General features: G+C 49.0%; 1 protein-coding gene across 1 annotated transcript in view; it reads right to left on the reverse strand.

The window, feature by feature from the left end:
- Positions 1 to 2,178: 2,178 nt before the first annotated feature.
- Positions 2,179 to 24,177, reverse strand: part of MYBL2 (MYB proto-oncogene like 2) — a 30,301-nt gene continuing 8,302 nt past the window's right edge. Inside the window, exons 4-14 of the mRNA XM_081150188.1 lie at positions 23,568 to 23,660; positions 23,114 to 23,334; positions 20,869 to 21,031; positions 15,627 to 15,914; positions 12,569 to 12,982; positions 10,574 to 10,713; positions 7,562 to 7,661; positions 6,042 to 6,155; positions 4,606 to 4,707; positions 3,284 to 3,433; positions 2,179 to 2,695 (exon numbers count right to left, since the gene is read on the reverse strand). Coding sequence (XP_081006314.1) covers positions 2,567 to 2,695; positions 3,284 to 3,433; positions 4,606 to 4,707; positions 6,042 to 6,155; positions 7,562 to 7,661; positions 10,574 to 10,713; positions 12,569 to 12,982; positions 15,627 to 15,914; positions 20,869 to 21,031; positions 23,114 to 23,334; positions 23,568 to 23,660 — 1,914 coding nt within the window. The 3' untranslated portion in view covers positions 2,179 to 2,566. The remainder of the gene's footprint in view (positions 2,696 to 3,283; positions 3,434 to 4,605; positions 4,708 to 6,041; positions 6,156 to 7,561; positions 7,662 to 10,573; positions 10,714 to 12,568; positions 12,983 to 15,626; positions 15,915 to 20,868; positions 21,032 to 23,113; positions 23,335 to 23,567; positions 23,661 to 24,177) is intronic.

Raw genomic sequence — 24,177 nt, forward strand, 5'->3', positions numbered from 1 at the left:
GGGAAAGCCAGGCAGAGGGTATATGTGAACTCTTTGTACCCTCTTGGCAAGATTCTGTGAATTTAAAATGATTTTGAGAACTTCAAACACACGGAGCAGAAAACACCACGATGAAGAAAAGAATGAACTCAAGCCACACGGCACGCAGGCCGGTAGGTCTCCAGCAACTACCCCCCCTCTCCGTGACCGTTTCCGCACCCGCAAAGCAGGGTGGATGCTCGCGCGGGCTGTGCGGAGCACAGGGATCTCACGCACCAGGATTGTTCGGATGCAGGGTGGTGCCTGTCACGCAGGAAGCCTCAATTAACGCTAGTCTAGTAGCAGTGGTGGTGGGGCTCAGCAAAAAGAAAACATGACTAAGAGAAACAATGAGTAAGTGAATTTATAAAATACGTAAACAAGTTTAATCAACTGAGAAAAATCACCAATTCTGCATTTAAAGTAAAACTTCTAAACAAAAATAGACTTACCCTAGCTGTGGCTGGTGTGGCTGTTAGTTGGGTGTCATCCCATGCCCCTGAAGGTCGAGGGTTTTATTCCCAGTCAGGGCACATACCTGGGTTGCTGGTTTGACCCCTGGTCGGGTGCGTACGGGAGGCAACCACTCGATGGCTCCCTCACGCATCAATGTTTCTCTCCCTCTCCCTTCCTCCCTCTCTAAAATCAATTTTTAAAAATAGGCTACGGAAGGGCTTTGTTCAGAAAAATAGGAACACTGAATAACAAATATATATATTATAAATTTTAAAACAGCCTCTAAAATATGAGAAATAATTTTATGTTCCAAAGCAGACGAGAGATCAGATGTCAGAAAACTTGATGTATGCAACAAAGAAAGGGGTGGGAGAGACGACAGAGAAGACAAAAAATTGAACAGTAGAAATCAATCCATATATGTCAAAAATCATATAAAAGAATTTAACACCTCTTTAAAAACATTTATCTCTAAATCAAATACATGTCCATTCTGATCAATACTAACCAATACTTTTAAGCCAGAGAGAGTAGTGAATATGTGAAATGTGTCACCACCACCCATTCTGTGCACATAACAGACACAACTAATCAATCACAGCACTCTCTCCTGAGCCTAGACACTCTCCAGAATCCTCAACACTGCTCCAGGCTGCATTACGTAACAGAAGTCAGCACTGTCTTGACAGTGCCCCTTAGATGGAGGTTTCCCACTTGGTCCACTGTCACCCTCATGGCCTGATTCAAGGTGTTTCAGGAAGAGTAAGGAAATACAGGGATTTAAGAAAAACTCCTGCCTGGAGATCTGGGGGGAAAACCAGGCAAGAGAGGAATGTCTGTTCCACATTCCTGAGCTGGATCTCAGCCACCTGTTCCCGCTCCTCAGTCCTCACTCCTTGCCTCTACTGGGCCTGACTCCAGAAAACATCTGCTGGTACACACTCTCACAGAGACCATCATAAAAACACTTGTTAACAGTGACAGTGACCACAGCAAGCAAGTGCTGGGCTGGGTGCCAGTGACTGAATGACAAAGGAGAGCTGGCAAATGAGCCAGGTGAAGGCAGCCCCACCGACCCTGGGCAGCAAGGCAAGCTTTCCAAGTTCATGTGCAGGATTCCTGGCAGAAGGGAGCCTAGCAGAAAAGCCATGTCCAAGAACAGTGGGACTCTGGCATGGCAGGAGAAAAGAGGGGAGCTACATTGAGGTCAGGTGTCCTGCAAGTAGTATTTTATGATGTCCCGGACACAATACTAAGGGGTATTTTTATTGCCAATATAGATATGAAAAGTGAGTCTCTAGCCCTGGCCAGTGGCTCAGTTGGTTGGAGCACCGTCCCGTACACCAAAAGGTTGTGTGTTTGACTCTCAGTCAGGTCATACACCTAGGTTGTAGGTTTGATCCCCAGTTGGGGCACACAGGACAATCAACAAATAAATGGAACAAGTCAATTATTTCTCTCTCCGAAATAAAAAATGAAAAACAAAAACAAACAAAAAGGAAAAACAAATCTGTGGTGTTTGATGTTAAGATGATGGCTACCCTGGGCAGGGTGCAGAGTTGTCTAGTAGGTGAGGAGGGAGCCTTAAAATCAGAAAAATTCTTCAAGGACCTTCCAAGACCTTCAGGAAGGAGCTATGGCTCAGTTTACCTGCTGCTGCAAACACACCAATGACCACCAGGTGGCAAAAGAGTTGCACCATCATTGCTAGGAAAAAGGCAATTTTATTTTTTCAAGAAAACACACCAACATGAGGAAGAAGCATGTGGGCCATGCCTGGTCCTAAGAAGGCATCTGAGATGAGGCCACACCTGATCAGAGCTTGGGGCTCCCTGTGGCCCTGGGAAAAGGCCCAGGCAGGCCCAGTGGTGGGACTCTATTCTGTTAGCACCAGAAACTGCCACAGGCACAGCTGCACTCAGACACAGGACAGAGGTGGCCCTGCTGTTTCCACCTGAGAGATCTGGGGAGGGGTTGGCAGCAGAAGGCTCCCTGCAGGTGGTCACCTGAGTGTGGTTCTTAATTTCACAGATCAGCGTCAGTTCCCCAGCCCCCTGTAAACATGAGAATGGGCTCGTGACCGCCAAGCCCCTCAGGACAAGATGAGGGTCCGAGACGTGTGGCTGGGCTTCAAGCGGCCCAGGAGCTGCCGGGCCTTCTCCTGCATGAAGAGCTGGTCCCTGGTTCCCCCGCAGGCCACTGTCTTCCAGGCGCTGGTCATCTGGGAGGAGGCAAGAAGGTTACCATCCAGGCAGGGGCAGTGTGCTCCCAGGGAACCCTGGAGGAAGTGAACCTGATGGGAGGGGTGGGGGACATTTCGATGACCCTCCCTCTGGAAACCAGTCTCCTGTGTTCTCTCCAACTTCCTGGTGGCCCTGGGGAGGTCACTCCTGTCTCTGAGTATGAATGCTGGACTACAAGACATGGCCAAGCCCCTCTGTGGCACCAGCCTCCACCTGAGAAAAAGCTATACCCACACGGGCTGGTGAGAAGGAGGGGCTCACACATGCAGGTGTTCACATGAGCGAGCAACCACTGGGCACCAGGGCAGCCTCAAGGACAGGCATGAGCTAAGCAACTAAATACAGACAACGTAACTACAAGTGAGACCCCTGCCATAAAAGAGGACTTGTGTGGAAGGGGGTCTCCAGTATGAGGGTTCCCTCAAGGATTGGTATCGGGACTGAGACCTGAAACCTAAGCTGATCAGGGATCCAGGCAGAGGCAACAGCTTGTGCAAAGCCCCGTGGGGAGAAGGGCGGCAGAACAAGTTCCCAAGGGTGGTGCCACATTCGTGGACAGCACTCACAGGGGCAGGTGGTGGTAGGTGGCTTCGGGGCTTCTGGGACATCACGGGCTTCTCAGGCTTAGCCTGCAGGAAGCCCTCGTTGAGCAGGCTGTTTTCACCTTTGATGCCAGGCAGGGCAAGGCTGGAGGAGCCTGATGGCACATGTGTCGGCTGAAATCAGAACCAAGTTAAAGACTTTTTTGCCACAAACTCAAAAAAACCCCGTCACATCCCAGCACCACCTCCTGGCTGTTGTGACCTTAAGCAGGACATTAACCTCTAAGCCTCAGTTTTCTCTTCTAAATGGGGAGATTAAAGATTAAGAAAATATTTGTCAAGTGCCTATTTCAAAGCCCAGCACCCAATAAATACTCGATAATGCTGGCCCCTCCCCCACAGCCTCAGGCAGAGAGGAGGGTGCTCTAGTTTCTCCCAGGGCCACAAGCAGTCAGAGCAATGCCTGTGTCTACCAGCACCCAGAAGGAGCTGCACAAAGCACCCCAGGCCCGTCCAGCCTCCCTGCTCTTCTTGGCCTTTGTCTGCTGCGCCCTGGGCCTTAAGAGATGTGAGAGAGCAAGCGCTGGTGTCAGGACTCAACCCAGGTCCACCTCTCCAAATTCTGTGCTCTTAACCACTTGCCATAATGTGTGTTTTTTTGGTAAATTATTTCATGTGCCCTACACAATGCCAGCTGCAGGTCTGAGTGAGGTTTCTAAGTCCAGAGTGAGGTCTCTCCACAAGGGCTGTGGGTACTTGCAAGATCTAATCAGAAAATCCCTTCTCTCATGACCCCCAGCACACCTCTCACTAAGCACCAGGGTAAGACAGGCTCACCCCATCGTCAGCTTCAAGGGATCAGCATTGTGGCATGGTTTCTGAGGACCTAGTCTGTGTATAGGCAAAAGCCCCCTTCCCGAGGTCAGCCTGGGAACTGGAGAGCACCCATCCCAGGGCTGATGTGCCCCAACCTCCTGGCTGTACTTGAGGCATGTCATCGACCCTCTCTGGAGTCACCACCATGGCTAGGATCCAAGTGAAGGTGCTGGGAACCCAGGTCCATGGTTTTCATAAGTATTTTAGTAAACTCAACTCTTGCCAAATAAAACTTTCTGGAAAGACAGGAACAGAGCTGCTCTGATTAAATGAGGGGCAGGTGCCCAGCCCTATGCTGCCCATCAGGCCCCTCCCTGCTGAGCGGCACATGGAAACCACTTCCAAGAACCACCAGACCACTCTACCTCCAGGGTCCTCCCCACAGCGATAGGGTCCCAAAGGCAGAGGCCTCCAGGGAGAGTCCATCCTCGCTGGGGTAGAACAGCTTCTGCGGTTCTCAGACTCCTTACCACAGACAGAACCTTGGGCAGCGTGGACATCAGCTTCCCGCCCTCATCCACGATGTCAAGAGCCAGGGACTTGCGGACTTTCTTGATGGGGCTCCGCCGCAGCTGGGGGTGGGGAGGAAGAAGGCGGTTATGGTTGGGTTGGGGATCCCTCATGGCCCCAGCTGTCCTCTCCAAGAACTGGGCCAACTGCAGTGGAGCCTTCAAGCCAAGCCCAGCTGGAGAGGATGTATCAGAGGGGATGAGGGCAGGGGCTCATCAGGGGGACGCGGCAACATTGGCCCCATTGAAAGACTCCGCACCCAGGGTAGACTTTACTGCCAGATGCTGACCGGGAGCCAGGACATGAACTCCAGCCACCACCCAGAGACCCGCTCCTCATCCCCAAATGGACCCAGCACGGTCCCCATGCCTCTAACACCCCCCAAACAAGGCCAAAAAATAACCATCCAAGTTCCACCTAAAAACCCTCACCCACAACATGGAGACGTAAACCCCACAGAACACAGGCCCTCCACCAACACCTGTGACAGGAATGCCCCAGCCCCACCCCTGCATCTCCCACCCACAGGTAAGGAAGGGGTGAGCTCCAATATCAGGGAGGGGCTCTGGGACTAACAACACCCCCAGCTCAGCAGTGTGCCCCAAATGGGTGCAGTCCTGGCTCAGAAACTCCATCCAACACGGAGGAGAGGACCTCGAAGGCCTGGGTTCAAGTTCTCTCTACCGGCAACACCCAGGGGCCCCAGTCAGTGGGCCTCTCCAGCCTAACTGCCCACCTTCTCCCACTCTCCCCCCATAACTTCCGCTTGCCACCCTGGTGCATTCCCATCTTCCTCCTCTCCCCAGAGGAGAGTATCCAAGAAAAAGGGAACACGAAGACAAAGGGACACAAAGAACTCCCGCTATGGGGAAATAACACAGGAAAAGCAGCGGGGGAGAGGCTGGCCTGGCATAGCCCCTGCCCGGTCCTCTGTGCCCAGGTGCCTCTGACATGTGTCCCTGCAATCTCTCCACCTCACCTGAACTGACTCCCTGCTACCTGGCTCACATGGCCAGCTCCCTCTGGAGGGTTTCCCTTGGAATACTGTCTCTTTCTGCCACGCGTATTAACTAAGACCCACCAGTGTGTTTCTGCCCACTGAACTCCAGGAGGGTGCGGATGTCTGGGCTTTCACTGCTCTATCCACCCCACCCAGCCCACAGCACACCTTACAAGGGACACAACGCTGAATAGCTAAGGGATGGTTCAAAGAGGGGAGGGTCCCAGACACCAGGGCTCCCCTCGGCCAGTTTCATGGATAACCACTTAGGAGGCCTGGGGCAGCTCCACTTCCCCTGATGGCTCACTTTCACTGGATATCCCCAGACCCACTCTCCGACCACCTCATCTCCCCACAGCTCCTGTCCATGCTGCCCATCCCCCAACCCCCACTCACCCCAGTCTTCCTCTTCTGCTTCTCAGGCCTCACTTCGTCCTCGATGATGAGCTCGATGCCCGCCTCTGAGCGCAGCACCTCCTTCAAGTCCTCCTCCAGGTGCGGGGTCTGGGGCTGGGGCAGAGACGGCCACGTGAGGCTCCCAGGCTGTCGGATATGGGGCAGAGCCATACCCTGGCTGTCCCGGGCAGTGCAGGAAGGAGGTCCAGCGCCGGAACACTGGCCTCACACAAACATTATTAACTGTCCCCGCCTTGGACAAGCAGACACTGACCTCAACACACTGAGGGTCACCACGGGCAACAAGCGCCCCCAAGTTGCCACAGCAACCCTCACACAACCCCCTGCAATAGCTGTCATCTTCCACAGGGTAGAAACAGTGGCTCAGAGCAAGAGCCCGGCCCAGAGTCACACCACTGTGGAATCAGAACCTGGACCCGATCAAAGCCCAAACTCCTTCACCCCTTTGTTCCAGCACTAATGGGGATGCTTGGTTCCACTTCCCTTTCTTGGCCAGGGGTCTCCAGGCCACCTCTCTGGCCTCAGGCAGCAGAGACCAGAGAAAGGAGAGTACTCCCAGGCAGAGGCAGGGGTAGGTACACTGACACCTCAGAAGTGACTCTGAAAGCCCCTGTGCACTTTCATTACAGTTGCCAAGGTCAGAGCGGCAGATTTGCCCTCTCAAACCTGTCCAGAGAGCTCACAGATATAGAAGCCAAACTCTCCTCTCTGGAAAGGGTAGTGCTCACTAGTACCTGGGCCCGTTTAACTCAATCAGCAGCACCACAGGATGGGGACGCCACAGCCTCCCTGTCAGGTTTTTGCATGAGGACCACCGTGCAGTGAGGAAAGGAAGTGAGGGGACCACGCTGCAGACTTAACTCACGGGTCCAGCCTTTCTTTCACCTTCAACTGAAATGGCTGCCTGTCTCAGAGAGCCTAAGGTGCCAGCTGTCTTTTGTCATTGGAAAAGCATGACCATATCATGATCTGGGTGGGACGGGGGGAGCAGGGCAGTTTGCACATGTCTTTACTGGCCATCTCCAGCCCACCCAGAAGTGGCTTTCCCATGTTTTGTAAAGAACCAGCAGTTAGGCAAAAGGCTTCCTATTTAAGGAACAATTCACTACTTCTCCAAATTAGTCCCAAATTCTGAGCAAGTCCTTCTCCGTTCTAGCACCTGCCCGTTTTCTTCCCAGCACATACGCTGTGCTGGAAGTATTTAATTATTTATGCATTCGTGTGTTTAGTGTCTGTCTCCACCATCCCACTCTGAGTTTCACCAGGATGCTGTGAAGTTGTGTCTCCAACACCAGCAAGTGCCTGCCTGGTGCTCAGGAAAGGTCTGAGGAATTGATGAGTAATTCAGCCTGTTTCCCCATTTATAAAATTAGGATAGCTGCAACATCTCAGGGCTGCTGGGAGAACCCAAAGAGATCTGAGAGGGCTCTGTGAACTGAAAATAGCTGGATGAGCCCAGGAGGCCCTGCTGCGCAGACCTGCCTGTCCACACCACGTACCAGAGGCTTTAGTGGTCCATACTTCTCCAGAGCATTCTTGAACGGAGTCGGTGTATGGGGAGTGTTGTCCATGGAGTACTTCTGATCTGGGGTTACAAACCTGCCAGGGCCAGAAAGAAGGCTCAGTGACAGGGTTGGGAACAGACACCAGCTGCTCTCCTAACTCCCCTCCACCTGGAACTCTGGCCTCGGCAGCAGGGAGGAAACCCCCACAGGCTCTCATCCCCAGGCACTCGCCCACCCACCTCCCCCGCCCAAGAGGGTCTTAATCAGGGACTGAGAGGAAGGGGCCATCCTCGGAAATGGGAAAGAGTAGAAGCAGGTCTGGGAGACCCAGGTAGGTAAAAGAATGGCTGAGGATGCTGCTCAGTCATCAGTCTATAATGAGGACTTTCCATAAAACAAAGGCGACTGTGGCCAGCAAGGGAGGGGCGGGGTGGAAGGCGGGGATCCTGGAAGACCGTGTCCCTCCCCCACCTCTCTCCGGAGATCAGGTGGCAGCAGCATCCTTAGGGAAAGGTGAGGCAGACTTCGGGTGTGAGATGGTGAGGCCAACGCACATGCTTAACTTACCGTCTTCCCCAGTCTCCTCAGAATGATCACAGTGGGGACAGAAACGTGGAGGGAAAGCTTTAGCAGAGAGAAACCTAGGCAGGGTCTGGTCCACAAGCAGAAATACTAGGAAGCTTCTACCACATGTGGCCCCACCAATACGTGATTTTTGCCTGTGATGGAAAAGCCTGCTGGGGAAGGGACAGAAGAGGCACCTCACACCGAAGCACTGGGACTGCAGGTACGGCCAGGCCGCTGGTTGGGGGCAAACCTCGGCTCTGATGGCACATGCTAGTCTCCACCTGCATGAGGCCTGCCTGTCCATAGTCAACGGGAGGCACCACCGCAGCTGATTCCCAAAGCCTTACTGGGGCAGTCTGAGGACACGAGAAACACCCCAGGTTGTCAGGAACTTGGGGGCAAAGGCCAGTCCTGGACACGGCTGCCGGGGGCTGCCGCTCCAGCCACTTCCCTTGGCCTGCCAGTCATTCCACAGGGAGGTAAAATCTAGAAGAGTACAAACCATTACTTCCTCCCTTCCTTGGGACTGAGAGATTACACAGGGGTCACCCCCAAGATCTGTTTCCACATCCTTGTTCTATCCCACCAGGGATAGAGAGACCCCTCTGTAAGGATGAGCAGACAGATCAGCACTGGTCAAATGGAAACACCTCACAGTTCAAACTGCAGTTCAAAGGAATCAATCTGAGCCATGGCTCCAACATCTCTGTGAGACACAGGACTTTTGCAACAAATGTGAGAATTCTAGAGCTTCTTGAATTCACCGTGTTAGCAAGAACTGAGAAGACATGCATGTTAGAAAACTGAGGGAGGCTGATTGAAAAGGGAACATACAAGATGGATTGAAGATGGGGGGGAAAAACGCAATTCTGGAAGCCAGAGGACTCAGCAGACAACCAAGTAGGTGAATGAGAAGATGATCCCATGACATTCCCACAGAGTTCAAAGGAAGAGGCTTAAGACGATAAATAGAAATCTGAAGATGAAAAGAGACGGAGATTAATGAGCCTATGCAGGAAGGAATTCCTAAGGTAAAAGGAAAGAGGGAGAGGCCAGAAATGAAAGAAATAGCAGCATGTTTGCTCAGCTCAAAGTTTAATCTTGAGTTTGAAATGAAGGCTGGGAGAAACAAGTTAACAAAGAGCACACCGCCCGGCCAGGCGTGGCTCAGCGGTTGAGCATCGAACTAGGATCCAGGCAATCGGGGTTCGATTCCCAGTCAGAGTACATGCCCTGGTTTCGGGCTCGATCCCCAGCAGGGGGTGTGCAGGAGGCAGCCAATCAATGACTCTCTCATCATTGGTGTTTCTATCTCTCTCTCCCCCTCTCCTTTCCTCTCTCTGAAAGCAATAAAGATATATTTTAAAAAAAACAAAGAGGACACCTACATACAGCCTGGCAAATTTCACTAATAACTGGAAAAAAAAAAAGACCTGCCCAGCTGGGCATGGCTCAGCAGTTGGGCATCAACCTAGGATCCAGGAGATCGAGGTTTAATTCCTGGTCAGGGCACATGCCCAGGTTTCGGGCTCGATCCCCAGTTGGAGGCGTGGAGGCAGCTGATCAATGACTCTCTCATCATTGATGTTTCTATCTCTCCCCCTCTCCTTTCCTCTCTCTGAAATCAATAAAGATATATTTAAAAAAAATTTTTTTTTTAAGAAATAATGACTAAAATGCTTCCAAATATGATGAAAACCCAAAGATCCAAGAAGCTCAGTGAACACAATGGATATGAAACATAAATAAAAAGATATCATGACACATCATAATTAATTATTCAAAACCAATGATAAAATAGGATGAGCCAGATGACAGGAAAGCAACATCTTTAAACCAGGATGGGGGGGCTGTCAACCTAGAATTCTATACCCAGCAAAATTTCTTTCAAAAATTAAGGCAACTTTTCAGCTACATAAAAGCTGCAAGAATTCATCACCAGCAGGCCCACACTAAAGAACGTTAAAGGATGGCCTCCCAACAGAGGGAATTTACTACTAGATGGAAATATGGACCTAGAGGAAAGAAGAGCACTGGAAATCTTTGTGTGGAAGAAAACAGAAGTTGGAGCAGCAGGAGAAACATAGATGAGAAGGAAGAGGAGACACAGAAGTGTCATTTCCTTCTGTGGTTGCAGCATATCTGCTGAAGGGCTCAAGTTTAAAGTCTAAGCTCTGGCTTGAATGAAGGATCTTTTCTCAGGAATCTTATCTATGTTAAATTTCAGGTCAACAGTTGAGAGGCTGGTTTCTGACCAAGGGACTCATAATCTTTCCTGAAATATGTATCATTATGAGGGATAAACTTCCTAAACTGATTTCTGAATCACCTAACTTATTCGTGAAATAATAAATACCAGTGCTTCTCCCACAACAAATGTAAGAAGCAAAAGTAAAGTTGAGCCACTCTCTCTACCAGGTGGGCAGGCACAACACTCACGCAGTGTGTTTCTGGTGTAGGGGGGTCTTATCCCGGTGCAGGGGTGTGGTGACCACCACCTTCTGGCTGCACACCGGGGTGGATGTCAGGGAGGGGCTCTCCAGCTCCAGTGTGTCCTGTTTGTTCCAGAAGTTCAAAAACTGCCAGGGAAGACAAAGGAAAAGAGACAAAGTGATGACCTGCGGGTTTGGACGAGACCCTCGAGACCCTCCCTTACTCCCACCTTCCCCAACTTGTCTACTCTGACAGAGGTTCCTCCTGATATAGAAGACTCCCCACCAGTCAGGTACCAGAGAACAAAGGCTGAGACAGATCAGCAGGAACCCATCAAGTAGGTTCATGTAGATCACTGGGCTTGTCATTGCCCCAGTCCCCGCTTTTGCCAAGCTGATAGTGTCCTTAGGACAAAGAACATAGACTGTGTGGGAACAGCTCTTAAATGACCTGTAATGGACAGGAGACGGTGACGATGGCAGTGCTAATGTTGACATTAAAGGACACCTTCTCCTGCCAGAGCTACGTACTTTACTCCAAGAACTTCGTGGGGTTTTCAGATCCTCTGAGGTGTAGGTACTACTGTGAACCCCTTTTTAAATATGAAAGGGTTTCAGATTCTTGTGAATTCTAGTGGCAGGACTCAAATCTAGATCTGAGTCAAGTCTGAAGTATTCTCTTCTCCCTGTCTCTGCCCTTGGTAGCTCAGATCCATCTGTAGCCCTCAGGTCCACTGCCCTTTGTGGGGTCGCCAGAGCAGGGCAGTCACCAAAATGAGGTCATGCAGGTGAGCCCTAATCCAATAAAACAGATGCCCTTAGAAGATTATAAAAGGTAAGAGATTATAAAATAGAGATTATGATACAGACATACACAGAGGGAAGACCATGTGAAGACACAGAAAGAAGTCAGCTACCTGCAAGCCAAAGTGAGAGGCCTCAGAAGAAACCAACTGTACCCATTCCTTCCAAACTGTGAGAAAATAACTTTCTGTTAAGCAACACGGTGTGTGTACTTTGTTATGGCAGCCCTAGCAGTTTAATAAAGGCCCTCTCTTGGAAAACCCACAAGCATCCCCAATACATGGGCCTGGCCCTCAATCCCTCTACTGCAGATGATGGTGTGGCCTCTTGAAAGATGCCACCTGTTGGCCTCGCTTTCTCAATTTCTGTCCAGGACATGGGAACTCTAAGACCTGCCTCTCCCCCATCCCTCCAGTCCACCCTCCCAAAGCCCTACCATACCCATCCCACCACAGCCCCTGAGGGCAGTACATACCCCTCAGTTATACCTAAGGCCCTCCAAGGCTCCTGCCCCCATCTTGGCCCCCCACAATCCCTCCTAGCATCTCTGCACCTTTGTGCAAGTCAACTGATCAACAAAACCCAGCTCAGACACTGCTCTCCAGAAAGCCTGGGGGGCCTCCCCCTGACCTCTAGGAAAGATAGGGCCCCTCTTGAGCAGTACTCAGAACACAGTAAGATCTCAATTGCTATCATCAGAGCACTTTCCACGCTACATTCTGGATCAACTCATTATAAACCTGTCCCCAATACTAGCTGTCCTCTCCACCTTTGCTCCCCTGTGATAATGAAGCCAATATGAAATAGGTGTTCAATAAATTGATTCTTTTACCAAATACTGAGAGAGCCCCTTCCCTTCTTTGCCCAGTGATCACCTCAGCTCAAGCAATTCCTCCTCCTCATGGAAGCCTTCCTGGATGACACCCTCCCCCCAGACTAGATGAGCCAAAAACTTTCTCCTTCATTCCATTTATATTTACTTGGGTCTTTTTATTAACTGGTCTTCCTGCCAGAATGTAAGCTTCATGAGCGCAAAGCGAGGCCTGTTTCTGCTCACCCTTTCATCTCCAGCCCTCACACACAGCAGACAATCCATGAGTACTTGTTGAACACAATGTGCCTGCATGCAAGGCCCTGTACTGGGAACTGGGAGTCTGTAAACAAAACCTAATGCGCAGTCAGGGAGGGGTCCACACACCTGGGAGGGCGAGAAGGGCAAGGTCTTGACAGGTGTACTCTTGGGGGTGAGGCTGTTGCAGGAGTCCAGGAAGGACAGGTTGGTGCTATTCTCTGTGACGGGGGACAGGGTGACACGCCTCTTCTTCTGCCGCTTGAGCACGGAGGGTGGGGTGCCAATGCCCAAGCCCCCCACTTCAGTGCTGGGGGAAATGGGGATCAGCTCGCCCCGGCTGCCCCGGCTCAAGTCTGAGATGGTGTGGCCGTCCAGGCGGTACTCAGTCACGCTGGGCCCTGGGGCAACAGGCTGGCGGGGCGGCGGGGCCTGCCACAGCTGTGATGACTGTGGCTGCTCTGGGCTGCTGCTGATGCTGCCCTCAGGAGATGGCTCCTCGGGGAGGTCAAATTTACTCAGGTCACACCAACCATCGGGGTCCTGCCCAGAGAGGAGGGGTTAGTAATCACTGCAATTTGTCTGCTTTTCTTCCAGTAGATACGAGAGGACTCACTCATTAAAGGAAAGTACACAAGTGTCAAGTATGAGCTCACAGACCAGGAACAACTGTTATCATTTGCTCCCATTTCCTCAAGGATTCTTCTATTTCTGCATATCTATGTTTATAAGTAAAACTGAAGACATGTTGTGCGCATATGGCTGCTAGCTGTTATTTTTAAAATGTTCCATGCACTATTTAACATATACAAAAACAAAGAAAAATACAAAGAAAACCCAAATATCCATCGATAAGCCAAAGAAATAAAACCTTATCACTGAAGCCCATGTCCACCTGCTCACTCACATCCTCTGCCTTCAGATAGGAAATGACCAGAATTTAGAATTTACTATCCTCATGCATTTCTAGTACTTTGCATGTTTTTAACATTAATATAAATCACTTCTATATCCTGCTTTTGTTCCACTTAAAATGTCTGCAAAGCAAGAATAACTGTGTCTAATTCTATTACCTATGAGTTAAATGTTTACTATGAATGGTGAAAATTTTTCAACTCTTTTAATTTTTGACTGCAAAATATTCCATCCCATGACTATCAGCTACTTAACTACTTTATGAACATCTTGGATATAAATCTCCCACATTTTCAGTTTGACCATTAATATAGATCACTAGAAGTGGAACTCCTGGGCGCAATGCTGTGGCCACATTTCCGGAGAGGCAGCACCTGTGCTCTACAGGCCTGTCAGTCATGGGTGCTTCCCCTGCCTGAAAAGCTTTGCTTTCCCCCTTTTATACTGAGGAACCCAGGCCACAGAGGGTGCAATCTGCCCACTAAGTATCTAACAGCAATCAATCCTGAGAGGCACACCAAAATCCTGCCAGTAAATTACAACCCAGCCAAAAGACTTTTGGACAGAAGCTTGCACTTTGGTCCCCGACAAGACCTACACCCTAGTGATGATTTTTGGTCCATGGGCAGGAGAGTGGGGCAGTTCATTCCTAATGGTGAAGGCCAGCTCAGGGCAGTGCTGACTTGGGCCCACTTCCAGCAGCAAACCCCACAAGCTGGGGGCGGCCCCAGAATTGATGGCACCTAATAGAAGCACATCCTGCAAGGACCTCCTACAGGTGCTGCAGGGGAGCAACAGAGAGTAGTATTCCAACAAATGCTGTAGCTCCTTCATCGGCCGCTGAGCCTGACTCCTGGCCCTGGCACTCACCAGCTATGTGATGCCGGACAAGCCTCCTAACCTCTGAGCTTGGGATTCCCTCACTGGTGATGCGTCCACCACCCACTTCACAGAGCTGTTAAAGGACTAAGAGAGAGCATGTATGCAGGTAGCCAGTAATAAGTCTGGCACATAGTAGGCACTCAAATATTAAGATACTGTAATTACTAAGCACTGGAACTCGCATGCACTGGGTGCTCAATACGAGTGAGCTCCCCTCCCCTCCCCTCTTCTCTGTGCCCAGCAAGTGGAGGAAGATGCAGTACAGCCTGAGGATGAAGGTGGCAACACCATGAAGTACTAACAGTGCTGGGCACAACTCTCATCTCCAGAGTCCCCTTAGGGCCCAGACTTCACATGGCAGCCTCAGAGCTGTGTGCTACAGATTGAAGAACACATCAGGCCTGCTTCTCAAGCTACTGTGAAATTCCTTGGAGTGGAAGGGACACCAGAGACAGACCATGTAGCTGGGTCCAGTCCCAGCCACTGGGGCGAAAAGGTGAGACCCAGAGTCAAGGGTCTTAAAGATTGCCCCCTAGGGGCCATACCATCTAGCCACCATTAAGCAAGACACTGAGAGCACAGTACAATGGTGAAGATCACCAGGCTTACTTGCTATGTGACCTTGGGTATACAACTTGACCTCCCTGAGCCTCAGTCTACAAAACAGAGAAAGGACATACCTCAACGAATACTGGGTGGTCTGTACATCAAGCTCAGAGGCTGGCATTTAATAGATGTTCAATAAATGTCATTATTTTTACAAAGGACAGGGGAAGGCCAAGTGGGAAGGCAAATGTAGGGTGCCTCCCCCGAATTCCACTGCCCCAGGTTGCCAGGCCTTTTGCCCATCACCTCCTGAAACCCATTCCACACCACAGGCCTGGCTGATGGAACTGAGAGCTGGGGATGTCACACCAAGAGGTGCAGCCCCCCCTGCAGAGCTCTCTCCTAAGGGGCACAATCCACAGCCAGCTTGCCTTGGGGCTGCAGCACCTGAGTAATTAGAACCCATTCACCACTCCAGCACCACCAGTTCCCAGGTCCCTCTTCAGGGACACCCAACCATCTGTAGCTCTGCAAACACCTTGCTCAACTGTGCTGTTATTGGCCTCAAACACCCTCCCCCTCCACCATCCGAGAATTCAGTGTGTTACCTCCTCTGGGGAGCCCTCCCACCCCACCTGTGCTGTACATCATGAGTCAGGAGATCCCTGAGGGAGGGACCATATGGCAACTGTCTCAGTGTCCCAGGCCCTGGCTGCAGGCTGGGCACTTAGCATCAGCCCAGTAAATGCTACTGGGATGAGTGAACAGAAGGGTGCCCGCCCATGAGAGGAGTCCCTGCTGGGGGTGCTCTGGGCCCACTGGGAAGTGCTGTAACCAACATTACCGACTCGATCAAGTCCAGGGCTTCTGAGAAGCTGGACCCCTCAGCCGGAATCAGGAGGTTTGCAGCCTCCACCACCCACTTATAGGGCAGGCTGATTTCTGGCGAGGAGCCCTCCTGGTCTTCACTCTTGGGGGTGTCGTCTGAGGGCTCTGGTGTGCACACTCTGTCCAGCTCGGCAGGGACAGCCTCCTGCTCCTCAGCAGGGGTTGCTGCCGGGGCCTCCTCTTCACTGCTTTCCTCCTCCTTCACAGCAGGGAGCGCCGGAGGCCAGCTGGTAGCAAGGCTTCCCTGTTGGACACAAGGACACACCACTTGGAGTTTTTGTTATAAGATAATTATGTCATATTCCAGCTAAAAACCACATAACCTGAAATGAAAAAGGAAACCCTCATGAACCCAAATTGAGAGACAGTCTCTAAAAGAAATGCCCTTACCGTACACTTTGAAATATCAGTATCATAAAAGACTACAAAAGGCTGATTACAGTTAAAAGTGGACAGAAGAGATATGACAAGTAAATGCAATGTCTAATACTGGACTGGATCAGGAGCAGGAAAAATGGAACATGGGCTGTAGATTAGATAAAGTAGAAAAAGAAAGTCTTGATCAGTGTTAAATTCCCTAAGTTAGATACAACTACATTGTGGTTATGTAAGTGAAGGCCAGTGTTCTTAGGAAGCACCCAATGAAACAGCAATGGGTACAGAGGCACAATGCATATAACCGACCTTCAAATGGCTCAGATTAAAAAAAGTAATATATGTAAGAAAGATCTAAAGCAAATGACAACTGTTAAAAACTAATGAATCCAGCCCTTGGTTGGTTTAGAGCGTCAGCCTGCAGGGTCGCAGGTTTGATTCCCAGTCAAGGGCATATTCAGGAAGCAACCCATTGATGTTTGTCTGTCTCCCACTCCCACTCAAAAAAAAAAAAAAATTAATGGAAAAAATATCCTCGGGTAAGGATTAACACCACTACCAACAAAAAACAAAAAGAAACTAATGAATCCAGTAAAGTTTGTGTGAGAGTTCTTTGTACTAGTCTTGCAACTTTTCCGTAAGTTCAATATTATTTCAAAATGAAAGTTTGAAAAATTAGCATAGAGAGCATTTGAGACCTTGCTCCCCAGAATATGTTATCAGGTTGGCTGAAATAAACTCATTTTAAAAGGGAAAGAAAAATGAGTGTAGACTAATTTTGTGACAAAAAATATCAAGAAATACAGGAAAATTCTTCATGGCAATAGTTCTCCTGGTAGAATCTTAGAAAGCTCAACACATGAACCAGGCAGACAGACGCCAGTGTAGCCTGAAAAGGGCACCTGTGATTAATAGGCCACATTGAGAGTGAAAAGCAAGGTCCCGTGTTAATGGGGGCACAATGGAGTCAAGAATACAGCTCCAGATTCAGACAGAGCTTTACCATTTACTAGCTGACCTTGGGCAAGCTGTATGACCTCTGAGTTTGTTTCCTTGCCTATACGAGGACACTAAGGCTACCACGCAGGGACCTGATGCAGGTCGGCAATGTTGTATAAAGTACTCAACCTAAATAGTGGCTATTATTGCTACTGTAATAGACAAATGGTCAGGATGGAAATAATTTGTGATATAAGCAAAGGAAGAAAAGGAGATAAGAACAGATCTTCTGATTAAAAGCTTATAACCACTACAATTGGAGAGAGGGGAAGAATGCTATACACACTGTTTAAAAGCTACCAGTGTGGGAGTCCTCCTTCAGAAACAGCCACGTTGAAGAACAGTCTGGCAATTTCTTACCAAGTTAGGTATCTACGTATCATACTACCTAGCAGTCCCTCTCCTAGATATTTGCCCAAGAGAAATTTAAAGTTATGTTCACACATAAACCTGCACACAGATGTTTCTGGCAGCTTTATTTGTCAACACTGGCTGGAAACAATGTAAACAGATAAACACACCATGGTACACACGTACAACAGAATGCCACTCAATAAAAAGGAAAAAGTCACCGACGCAACAACATGGGTGAAATTAAATGCATGACGCCAAGTGAAAGAAAATAGACGCAGAAAGTATAGACTGTCTACGACCATTTACGTGACGCTCTTAACAAAACTGCAGAGACAGAAAACAGATAAACAGTTGCCAGGGGCTGGGGTTGGGGAGTGGTTGAATACACATGGGAATTTTAGGGGGTGATGGAAATTAACTGTGGTGATAGTTACATTTGTCAAAACTCACAGAACTGTCTACTAAAAAAGGGTGGATTTCACTGTCTGTAAATTATACCTTAATAAAATAAAGAAATGAGGAAGTTACCAATAACCTGGGGAAAAGTTACCCCATGACCAAGGGGTAACATCCTTAATACACAAATAAAAGTTTACAAGTCAATGAGGAAAAAAAAGGCAAAAGCAAATCAATAAATTAAGGAAAAACTGTCAACCTCACTAGCAGTAAAAGAGAACAATTGAAACCTAACAATATTCCACATTGCATGTGAAATTGGCAGTTATTTTTAGTAGCCACAGCCAGGAGTGAGTGACAAGGGTGTGGAGGCAGGCGGTCCCAGGCACTGCTGACCGGAGAATAAAATGTAAAGAGGCACCATCCCTTGGGTGGCAACTTGGCGATGTTTATAGCTATTTCAGGTGTCCACACCAGGTGCCCTAGTCGCTCCACATCTGTAAAATTACCCCACCAATGACGCTCACTGCAGCAAGCTGATGGAAACGGCTACAGAGGCCCACCAGCCTATCACCAACAGGAGACACGACAGACTCAAGAATGATGTAAAGATCTCTATACACATAATGACAAGGAAAGAAGTGGAAAAAGAAACTTGTAAAACAGTGAGATATAACACAACCTCATTTTTAACTTATTATGGTTAGTCATCAATGCTGGCAGGTACTAAGCAATATACTGGTTTTCTCTGGCAGTTAAGGTTACCAGGCTTGGCCTCCTACACTGTCAATTCTGTGAACTTTCTAACTCTACAATGATCATGTAATACTTTTGAAGCACAGGGAAAAATTTGTAATTGCAAACATTGACCAGTGAGGAAAACAGGCGGTGGTCCCATCCACACATGAATAGGCAAAACTCTTCTGGTAGGCAATCCAGCAAAATGTATTAAGAGTTTTTTAAGTGCTCGCTTCCATAGCACGTCTACTAAAATTAGAATGATACAGAGAAGATTAGCATGGCCCCTGCACAAGGATTACATGCAAATTCATGAAGGGTTCCATATTTTTTTAAAGGAAAAAAAAGTTTTTTAAGAATGTGACTATCCAGTTCTAAGAATTTCTCAAGAAACAACTGAACACACGAGTGGTGATTTAGCTACAAGACCAATTGTTAAAGTTTTGTTTCTAATAACAAAAACATCAGATTTGCCCTGGCCAGTGTGGCTCAGTGGTTAGAGTGTCAGTCCACAAACTGAAGGGTCTCAGGTTCAAAACACAAGTCAAGAGCACGTACCTGGGTTGCAGGTTCTAATCCCAGGCCCTAGTCGGTACCAGTTGGGCGTGTGTAGGAGGCAACCAACTGATTTCTCTCTCTCACATCGATGTTTCCATATCTCACTCTCTCTCCTTCCTCCCTACCCCTCTTCCACTCTCTCAAAAAAATTCAGTGGAAAAAATATCCTTGGGTAAGGATTAACAAACAAATAAACAAACAAAAAATTAGATTTAACCCAAAAGAAAAAACACACACACAAAATTTTAACAAATTTTTTTAAGTTGGATTTAACCTTATTTAAATAAACAACAGAACCATTAAAACTTTGCTTCTAATAACAAAAAAGTTGGATTTAACCTTATTTAAATAAACAACACAACAGCCATTAAAACCATTCAAGTTTTGTTTCTAATAACAATAATTGAATATAACCTTAATTAAATAAAATAACCAGCACAACAGAACCATTAAAATGATATAAGCCTGAATCAATTCATTGACCTGAGGATCTGTGCCTCCAGGGTCTGGGGCTCATGAGGCCCAGCCTCCAGACACAGAGTGCCAGGGGACAAAAGCCAAGGAAGAGTTTCAGACACTAAGGAAGGTCTGCCCACCACACTATCCATCCTGAAAGACAGCTTCTCTACTTGCCGATGCCCATGGTTTCTCTTCATGGCATGCGTGCTTCTTCTTCAGTCAGAAGAAGAAGGACTGAAACATATTACTCAGTTATACAGGAAAGACTGAGAAACAAACCGCTCTGGTTAGGGGCATTGCAGGGAGTCCACACTGGAGGACAACGCTGCTTTACTTTTCATTTTATACCTTTCTCTACTATTTACATTTGTTACCCAACAAATGCATTCATAATCAGGGAATCAAGAGATATTCTCTGAAGTTAAGAAATCAAGAAATAGAGGTGAAAACGCTCCAGCGAGGCAAGTAGAACTATGATAGTGAACAAGTTATATCCAGCCCCCAGCCAGAAAGGGAAGGGGGAGCAGAAAATATCTATTCAGTTCACAACTACAGAAAAGATTAGAAAGCAGTGTAGAAATGTGCTACCTACCACATGCCCAGCACTGTCAAATCTTCAGTTTGACACGTTTGCCTCAAAACTTCGTTTTTTTAAGACTCATGAGATTTAAAAACATCATTAAGAAGTTTGCTCTGGGGTGTTGGGTTTCACTTTTACAATTGCAATGTAATACTAAACGATTTCATTTATGACTTTCTAGGAAACCATATAGAATCACAGAGACAGAACAGATGAGGGGTGCCAGGAGCTAAGGGTGGGAGAAGGGCTGATGAAGGAGCCCCAGGGGTTGGGAGGGTGATGGAAAGGCTTTGTTTTGTATCTTGATTGTGGTGGTGGTTGGTTACATGACTATATGCTTTTGTCATGACTCAGAACTGTATCCCTCAACACAATGAATTTTGCTGTACGTGAATTATACTTCAATAAACCTGATTTTTAAAATTATAAGCATGCTTAGTATGAAAAAGCTGAAAAGAGCAACAGAGAAAGGCTGAAGACAACCCTCAGTTTCATATGTCAGCTTATCCTGTCATGCTTCACCTGTGGGGAGACAAGTACCAGGTATATGCAGACATGTGACAAGGAAAGGCCCCAGTGAGAGACACGCAGCCACACCGAGGCCCTCAGCAGGAACTAATGAACAGCCATAGAGAAGGTGAAAAGGGCAGAGCAGGTGTTAAATGGCACAGTGATGGATAACCCTGCAATCAAACCAACCAACCTAGAGCCACACCCAGTGGCTGAGCAGCCCTCTCACCTGGCTTTCCTCGGGGTGGACACTCTGGTGGCTCTCCTTGTCCTCGAGCTCCAGCAGCAAGTACACTGGGGGCTTGCAGTCTTTGGACTCGCTCAGGAAGCCTCCCGTGTCCACCTTCCTTTTGATGGTGGAATTCCAGTGATTCTTCACAGCATTGTCTGTCCTGCGGGGGCAAACGAGGGACCTTTGAACCCTGCAGCCCATGTGCCACCAATCACATCACTAACCTCCCTGAGCTGAGCTCCCACTTCTGTAAATGAGGGTTTAACCTGAGGAACTCGAAGGTGTCTTAGCTCTAAGATTAAGTCACAAGTTTCTAGCCCTGAACAATTTCTAGAGCGTCCCCACTCACTTCTGCTAAATACTAGTGCCCAGCAGTATAGAAGTGCTCACACATAGTAGGCACTTCTTTCTTTGAGGCTCCAAGCAGAGTGCTTTCCCTTTGGATTGTGAACAGAGGGTAACAGCTTGGCTAAGCAAGCAGTGTAAGAGGAGGGCATGTACCGCTAATCATTCCCCCTGCAGACCATCAGGAAACACAGAGCACCTTCAGGTCAAGGCCATTGTGTCCCCATCTTTTACTCTTCTCCACCCCTCCTCCCACAGGCAAGAGCCCTTCTCCATAAACCCCATGTACCTCTAACCTCTGCGTCTCAAGTTCTGCTTCCAGGAAACCTGACCCAAGACACCTCCCTGCCCTCTCACCCGCAACAATCAGATCTGGGGTGCTCCAAGCTATAATGTACTTCATTCTTCTGATCACATACATCTATGAGGTGCCCAATGTGTAGCAAGCACTGCTCCAGGCACCGGGGACACACCGCCAAGTAAGACAAGCGGCTACAGTTAGAGTCTAAATAGTAGGGGAGTCGGGCATCACTGTCTAATTACAATTGGGGTACAAGCTGCTTAGAAGACAGGTGGGGACATTGTGGTCAGGTTGCCATGGACTGAGCATAGGGTGGAAGGACAGAGAACTTTCTCTGAGGAACTGACACCCCCACCGAGAACTGAAGGATGTTGGCTACACAATGGGCGCCAGGCAGAGGGCATTCTGGGCTGGCAGAGGTGCACGGGGGTGTCTCAGAGAGGAGCTCACTGTGCCTGAGGGAGTGAGGAGGGACGGACGGGCAAGCAAGGGTGCGGTGGGTCAAGGTGAGGCTGGTGGCCTGAGCCGGCCAGCAGGACACAGAGCGAAAGGCTGAGTCTTCAACCCAAGTGCTAGGAGAAGCTCCAAAAGGACAGCACGCTCAGGTTTGAGTCTGAAAACAGACCAATTTATACTTCAAGGGGAATACACCACCTGGAATTATACCTCCTCTCCCCCCCAGGACCATAGTGTCACGAGAAAAGGAAGATTAAAATTTAAAAAAATTATAAAATAAAATATAAATGAAATAAAATAAGGTAAAAACACACTAGGACAAAGGAACAGGGTAGAGGAAAACAGCAAGCAAGAGATTTTTATGTTTCCAGAAGATGGAGAACACTTAGGGGAACAATAAGCAACTTAGGAGACTGGGAGTTGATCAGGAGGAAGAGCCTGGCAAGACTGAAGCCAAGTCTTCCCAATGCTCCTTGCAAAACCCAAGAGGCTAAGGGCTTGGCGGGACCAGGCTCAGGGAGGAACAGGTTGAAAACAGGGCAGTGGTTTGGACGTCCGGATCCTGGCCTTGACCTCACAGGCAGGAGGGAGGTTTACTCTCTAGAAAAAGACCACACAGCCTGGTCAGTGAGGCTTGGCACTTGAGCACTGACCTATGATCCAGGAGATCTCAGTTCGATTCCTGGTCAGGGCACATGCCTGGGTTCTAGGCTTGATCCCCAGTGGGGGCCATGAGGGGCGTACAGGAGGCTGCCCATCAATGACTCTCTCATCATTGGTGTTTCTACCTCTCTCTCCCTCTCCCCTCCTCTCTCTGAAATCAATAGATTTTTTTTTAAAAAAAGAAAAAAACCAGACAACCCTGGTCACAGCAGAGGGCAGGGATGGCACGCAGAGCTGCGAGGGGACTAAATGAAAATCTACACAGCCAATGGGAGGTCCCAGGCCCCTTTTCCTTGCCCTGCCCCAGAACTCCCTACAGTAAGGCCCATGCAAGAGTCTGAAGGACTCATGCATCTCTGGGTAAAGTGAACAACTCCAGAGGAGACTTGAGGAATATTCACCCACAAGGCTCTCCCAGACCTGGGAACCTCATCCTGCCTGTTACCACCGTCCCCAAGCCCCTAGAAGGTGGCTCACCTTCCCGGCAGCATCTTGGCAATCTCAGCCCAGCGGTTGCCCAGCACCTTGTGGGCCTCACAGATGATGCGGTCCTCCTCCTCGGTCCAGCAGGACTTTTTCACCTCGGGGTTGAGATGGTTGTGCCAACGTTCACGGCATTGCTTCCCCAGCCGGCCCTTCAGGTGCTTGGCAATCAGTGTCCACTGCTTTGTCCCGTACTTCTTAACCAGCTCGATGACCTTGGAAATAACCTTTGTGAAGCCACCAAACCTGCCCCTGCCACACACCAGCACCTTTCTCTCCTCATGGGCTTCACTGCAGCCAAGAGGTGCGACTGACTGATGAGCAAAGGACACACACCCAACCTTCAGCTTGACAACCCCTGCCAAACGCAGGGGCAGCCTTCCAGTCTCTTGATTCACTGGGGGTAAGTGAAGGCCCACTGTGTACAAGACACTGTCCCAGTAGTTACCTTCTCGTCTTCCTCTTTAGTCCACGGCCCCTTGACAAGATCTGGATTCAAGACTCTCAGCCACCGGTACTGGCATTGTTGGTCAGTGCGGTTCTGGGAGGACAAGAATCATTGAGAACTGGGGAGGCAGCCTTGGATCCTGCTTGATCACTGGGCTCAGGGGACTGTGGCCTGGGCCAGGTGGCTCAGATGGGTTTTGTCTTGTTCCTGCATCCACTATACCCCACATGGCCACATGCCAGAACACACATGGTTTCTCTTTGCTACAGAGGACATGGATGGAACTGGGCAAACTAATAACCCTGTGGGAAACCACCTTGCTTCCTTCTGGGACAGCGTTATTTCCCTGATCATGTTATTTCAATCACATGGAAGAGGGAGGTGAGGAACAGGGCAGAAGAGGTCTTGTGACCTGGCTCCTGAGCAACCCAAGACATAAGCCAGGCAGCAGGTCCAGTCACACAACCCTCCCAAGCAGACACCTGCAGTCTTGGGAGGGGGTATCTGTGAAGACCCCCTGAAGGAGGCCTCACCATGAAGCCTGCTGGAAGTATCAATTCCCTTCAGTTTCAGTCTCACTGTTAAGAAACTAAGCACCAACACAGGAAGA

The sequence above is a fragment of the Miniopterus schreibersii genome (genome assembly GCF_964146895.1).
Source record: "Miniopterus schreibersii genome assembly, chromosome: 10".
NCBI lineage: Eukaryota > Metazoa > Chordata > Mammalia > Chiroptera > Miniopteridae > Miniopterus > Miniopterus schreibersii.